This window comes from Myotis brandtii, unplaced genomic scaffold (genome assembly GCF_000412655.1).
Source record: "Myotis brandtii unplaced genomic scaffold, ASM41265v1 scaffold389, whole genome shotgun sequence".
Classification (NCBI taxonomy): domain Eukaryota; kingdom Metazoa; phylum Chordata; class Mammalia; order Chiroptera; family Vespertilionidae; genus Myotis; species Myotis brandtii.
This window is the reverse complement of record NW_005364914.1, coordinates 780,816-787,347: the sequence shown is the minus strand read 5'-3', so window position 1 is coordinate 787,347 and position 6,532 is coordinate 780,816. Positions and strand designations below refer to the sequence as shown.

At 36.3% G+C, this 6,532-nt stretch overlaps 1 protein-coding gene across 2 annotated transcripts in view; it reads left to right on the top strand.

The window, feature by feature from the left end:
• CAND1 (cullin-associated and neddylation-dissociated 1) overlaps window positions 1-6,532 on the top strand; it is a 53,973-nt gene that overhangs the window by 28,519 nt on the left and 18,922 nt on the right. For both annotated transcript variants that reach the window (XM_005872679.2, XM_014544924.1), the window contains exons 3-5: window positions 1,887-2,010; window positions 3,536-3,792; window positions 3,880-3,985. In XM_005872679.2, the coding sequence (XP_005872741.1) occupies window positions 1,887-2,010; window positions 3,536-3,792; window positions 3,880-3,985 (487 nt within the window). The remainder of the gene's footprint in view (window positions 1-1,886; window positions 2,011-3,535; window positions 3,793-3,879; window positions 3,986-6,532) is intronic.

Sequence of the window (6,532 nt, the reverse complement as noted above, 5' to 3'; positions counted from 1 at the left end):
ACCATTATACAACTAACAAAATTTGGAATATATTTTTCTAATCTTCTCTTTAATGTTACTTAATCCATTTACTTTGTTTTTGTTAATCTTCACCCAAGGATATTTTTCCATTGAATTTTAGAGATGAAGGGAAAAAAGGGAGAGACACATTGATTGGTTGCCTCCTGCACATGCTTTGATAGGGACTGGGGATCAAGCCAGCAACTGAGGTACATGCCCTTGACTGGAATCAAACCTGGGACCCTTCAGTCCATGGGCTAATGTGCTATCCACTGAGCAAAACAGGCTGCAGCTTAATTCATTTACTTTTAATCTATATGTGTCTTTATATTTAAAGTGGGTTTTGTTTTTGATTCACCCTCATAATCTGTCTTTTAATAGGTGCATTTATGCCACTGACTTTCAGAGTGCTTACTGATAAGAGTTACTGCCATATCAGGCAGCTTCTGGGGCTTCCAGGACCGGATCCGATCACAGGCGGCAGGCAGGCAGGCGGTCGCACACAGGGGCCTGGATGGCGGCTCATGCTGGCAGCTCACGCTGTCCCGCCCTGCCTGCAGTATGCAAATTAACCGCCATCTTTGTTTGCGGTTAATTTGCATATCGCGCTGATTAGAAAATGGGAGGTGTAGCAAAGGTACGGTCAATTACCATGTTTGTCTGTTATTAGGATGTACCATGACTATAGAATAGTTATGTCATCCTATGCAATGATTCAAAAGATAATCAAAATCATGAGTTATTTCTGATTCGCTCTTTATTTTCAATATTAATTTTGCTTTGCTTTAGAATTTATGATATAAAACATTGAACACTATTAAGACAGCTGTGAAATAGTTCAGTTTACTAGTATCTTTAGGTGAGGTTGAATCTCTTATAACTACTTGATAATTTTAAAAACCTTAAAACTCGCCCTAGCCATTTGGCTCAGTGGATAGAGTGTCAGCCTGAGGACTGAAGGGTCCCAGGCTCGATTCTGGTCAAGAGCACATGCCCAGGTTGTTGGCTCTATTCCCCAGTAGGGGACATTCAGGAGGCAGCCGATCAATGATTCTCTCTCATCATTGATGTTTCTCTCTCCCTCTTCCTTCCTCTCTGAAATCAATAAAAACATAAAATAAATTTAAAAATAAGTAAATAAAAACCTTAAAACTGCAAGTATTTCATCAACTCAAGTATGTTATTTATAATTGTATTAACTATATTGATATTTTCCCTATTTTTTTTTTCTCATTGAAACACGTTTGTTTTTAGCTGATTTCTTGTTAACCATTCAGATTCTTGCAAAATTTTTTTCTCACTTTTTAAAAACCTAAATTTACTTTAAAATAGTAACCGTGATTTATGAGTTCTCTGGAACAACATTTTCACTTTGTAATGAAGTTATCGAATCTTTGGATTGGAATGAATTTTATTAGAGATTACAGTTATCTCTTTTTTAATAAACCATGTTGGTTTTTGTTTGTGTTTGATCATTAGTTTTTAAAATTCACTAAAATTTAAAAGTCTAGGTTACTGGTAATGAAGACTTCAATAGAGAAAAATCTCATTGCTGCTTTCCAAGCACTTATAGCTACTACTGACTCCATAATTGGCATTTATGCCATGAATAGAAATTGATGTCCAGGAGAGCCTATCTGAATCGATATTGTTTTCCCTGGGTCACGTACTCCTTCTGCAGTTACTATCTCTCATTTTGTGAATGTCTAATAAATTATTTTATTGAGAAACAACCTATTTTGAAATACATAATTTTGTGACACGGACCTCTTGAATCAGTCTCATAATCAAGTTTAAAGTTGTTGAATATTTGGCAACTTCCATGAATATAAGGTGGAATTTAAAATACTTGCCTTGAAATTATTATTGGTTTCTTATTCATGCAGGCTCTGCATTAGCTGCTAATGTATGTAAAAAGATTACTGGACGTCTTACCAGTGCGATAGCAAAGCAGGAAGATGTCTCTGTTCAGCTAGAAGCCTTGGATATTATGGCTGATATGTTGAGCAGGTAAACATGCCTATAATTTGTATTAGTTGTAATATAAATATTATGTGCATTTATTAAAAACCCCTTCTGATATAGAATTATTCATGTTTAAATTGTGGCTGTTTTGTAAATATGTGTGGTTAGGAATCAGAGGGAAAAATAAATTTGTGATTTTAAAATATTTCAGCAAAGTTTTTATGTTTTATTTTACTCTTATATTCATGAATACAATGATCTACTGAGATAAGATGTATAGGCATGGCAAATTTTTCAGTTAATATTTGTAAACTTCAAGTTTACACTGCATGTTTTTGAGGAGGAAGGAACTTGTCTTTATACATTTGTTGCTTTTCTACTTTCCTCTGGAAGACAAATTTGGGGAGATACAAAGATCTAAACAACTCATAGGGGAAAATACCTTAAAAGGCCTATCAATTTCAGTTTACCCTTGATTTTCATAATCATTCTATGTCATCATTATTTGTGTGTTAGTTGTGGCTAATGCACTTCAACTTGAAAATAAATAATCAAATGACTTCATGTGGTACATATTGAAGAGGTATCATCCTGACACACAAAGAGCTTATACCAGTGATGACGAACCTTTTGAGCTCAGCGTGTCAGCATTTTGAAAAACCCTAACTTAACTCTGGTGCCGTGTCACCTATAGAAATTTTTTGATATTTGCAACCATAGTAAAACAAAGATTTATATTTTTGATATTTATTTTATATATTTAAATGCCATTTAACAAAGAAAAATCAACCAAAAAAATGAGTTCGCTTGTCACCTCTGACACGCGTGTCATAGGTTCGCCATCACTGGCTTATACTCTACAATAGGGGATTAGAATGCAAATGGCTATAATATAAGGCAGAATGAGACTAAATACTAACTGCAAATATAGTGTGTTTTAGGGTTTAAAATGGAAGTATTGAAAGTTCAGTTAGACTTTTTTGTCCTCTGTGTGCTTTGATTTACTAGGATTGTCTTGACACATAGATATTTGACTGCTATTGACTTAATTGAACCATTATATGTGAAATGATTTGGAAGAAAGGGTTGGAGCAACAGGATAAGTGAAATTTAGTATACAGATGTGTAGAAGAAAGACAATGGAAAGAGGGGGTAGTCAAGAGATACTTTTGAGTTGTGAACCCTGAAAGAGCTGTAATAGAGAAGAGAAAGCTATTAATAGAGAACATTGTTTTATAGATCTGGGAAGGGGAAAATTACAAAATCATATTGTGTTTTTAAATTGTAATGTACTCCCAAGTCGGTTGGTTGGATAATATAGGTCTAGATTCCAGAAGGCGGTAATTTAGGGATCCAAATTTCAAAACTACATTCACTTAGCTCAAGTTTTTAGTTGGGTTGGTAGAGATAGTAAGAATTTAGTTGTCCTTTCATTCTGATTTTGGATTATGTCATGTAAATTTTTACTCTTTGAATACATTGAGTTCAGGGGCCAGATATTTCAGTAATGCTCAAACATCTTGAATTTATTTGTTGTTTTCTTTCTTTCTTTTTTTAATTTTCTTTTAAGGCAAGGAGGACTTCTTGTTAATTTTCATCCTTCAATTCTGACCTGTCTACTCCCCCAGTTGACCAGCCCTAGACTTGCAGTGAGGAAAAGAACCATTATTGCTCTTGGCCATCTAGTTATGAGCTGTGGAAATATAGTTTTTGTAGATCTTATCGAACATCTTTTGTCAGAGTTGTCCAAAAATGATTCCATGTCAACAACAAGAACCTACATACAATGTATTGCTGCTATTAGTAGGCAAGCTGGTCATAGAATAGGTAAGCAATGTTTAAATATTTTCAAGTTTTCTTTAATTAAAAAAAAGTATTAATGAATGTTTTTAAGAACCAATATGCTTTTCTTAGGTGAATACCTTGAGAAGATAATTCCTTTGGTGGTAAAATTTTGTAATGTAGATGATGATGAGTTAAGAGAGTACTGCATTCAAGCCTTTGAATCATTTGTGAGAAGGTAAGTTACTAAGATCTCTGTTTTTTCAAATAAAATTTTTTTCTTTAAAATAATAAGAGCTAGATTAAGTGGGTGAGGAGAAATGGGTTATTTTACTGACAGCCTGGAATCAGGCCAGAAATGTATAAATGTATAGTGAATTTCTTTTCAATAGTTTTTGAGGCCTGTCACATACATTTTGCTAGGGCAGTGGGTCTCAATTGGAAACCTTGATTTAAAAAAAAGAAAAAAAGAAATGCAATTATGTACTAGAAGGGGCCATGTAACAGAGTTTTCCCCTCTTTGCCTAGAATTGACAGTGTAGTAGCACAGTACAGTGTCTTGACAATACAGTGTCTGGAGACTTCTCTGGTTATCTGCAGCAATACCTTGGTGCACCCAATGGTTTTAAGTAGCTTTATAGTCATATCAAATTGTTAAAATCAGAAATTGTGGGAATCGTTTTTGTCCTTTTAATTGAGAAACAAATTATTCCTTTATTTTGGGGCATTTATATGCTATTTCTTAACATACAGCTAGATAATCAAACCTAGGTGGATGTACACTGACATTTTCACAAATAATCCTAATTGCTAAAGAGAGCAAGTTCATAGGGGCTTAATCCTCTAGTCATATGTTGAAAATATACAGTAGATAGTAGCCCCCCCCTTATTCATGGTTTCTATTTTCAGTAACCCACTATCAACTGGTCCAAAAATATTAAATAGAAAATTCCAAAAATATAAAAGTCATAAGTTTTAAATTGCACCCTGTTTTGAGGAGCCTAATGAAATCTTGCACCATCCTGTGGGGATGCGAATCATCCCTTTGTCCAGCATATCCATGCTGTATATGCTACCAGACCTTTAGTTAATAGCTGTTTCTGTTATCTGTTGCATGTGCTTTTTTTTTTTTTTTAATACAGACATTTGCTGCTTAATGAAGGAGATATATTCTGAGGTATTTCTTCTTAAGGTGATTTCCTCCTTGTGCAAACATCAGAGTGCACTTACACAAACCTAGATGGTATAGCCTACCACATACTGAGACCATGTGGAATATAGCCTATTGCTCTGTAGGGGAGGAAAAATAATTTTCTCTCTACCCTTCTAGGTTTTTAGTTGAGACTCCATGTAATAAGATAGATTAACAAGAAAAAAAACAGCCCTAGCTGGTTTGGCTCACTGTATAGAGCGTCGGGCTGGGGACTGAAGGGTCCCAGGTTCGATTCCGGTCAAGGGCATGTACCTTGGTTGCAGGCACATCCCCAGTAGGGGATGTGCAGGAGGCAGCTGATCGATGCTTCTCTCTCATCGATGTTTCTAACTCTCTATCCCTTTCCCTTCCTCACTGTAAAAAATCAATAAAATATATTAAAAGAAAAAAAACAAAGTCTAATAACATGTGTATCTCATGTCTACATGGGAGAGACCCACGAAAATTGACTTATCAAAATGGCTGAAGATACACCCCTTAGATATACCATCTTTAGTTGAAGAGAAAAGATGATGTTAGGTGTGAGAGCAGTCAGTTTGGGGATGTTACCAGGAAAAGCAAGATAAACAAGAGTAAGTTTGTTATAAAGATTTGAGTTCTGGCCACCTTCATTGATACAAGTTTCTCCCTGGCTATACCCTCTTCCTGGTATAGCCAGGGAGAAACCATTACAAATAGAGATTTCCCTTGTAAATGTCTTTTACAAAGGGTACTTTATACTTGGTCTTCAGAGCTTCTCATGTCTGCTATTTCTTAAAATTAACCAGCTTAATATAATCCTGATGCCAAAAAGACATATTTTGGGGTGATAAATTCTGTTCCACTACAACTCCTAGGCTATAAACCTATACAGCATGTTACTTTACAGAATACTGTAAACGGTTGTAACAGTGGTAAGTCTTTGTGAAATGCATTGCATTAAGACAGCGATAGTTTTTCAGCTTCATTATAATCTTACTAGAGGCCCAGTGCACGAAATTCGTGCACAGGTAGCATCCCTAGCCGATGCCATCTGCCGGCCGGGCTTCCCTTCCCCCAGCTGCCTGCTGCCACCGAAGGCTGGGGGGAGGGGCCGTAGGGTGGTTGGCCAGCCAGTTCCACCCCCTGGTTGAACTCCGTCTCGAACTCCCTGTCGAGGGGACAATTTGCGTATTAGGCTTTTATTATATAGGATGGGACCACTGTCATCATACATGAGGTACTTTATTGACTGAAAAGTTGTTATGTAGCGCATGAATGTAATGGCCCTCAAATGTAAGAGTAGTAATGCTGGCAATTCCGATATGCCAAAGAGAAGTCATGTAAGTGTATGTATGATGTATAGGGAAAAAACACACACACATATATAAGGTTCAGTACTGTCTGTAGTACAAACTGGGGAGGTCTTGGAACATAAACCCTGGATAAAGGGGGGACTACTGTATGCGTATTTCTTTCTATTCTACCCCACATTAACCCTGACATACCATTTATTATAAAAATCATTCTGGCCTGGCTGGTGTGGCTCAGTGGTTGAGCGTTGACCTATGAACCAGGAGGTCATGGTTCGATTCTTGGTCAGGGCACATGCCT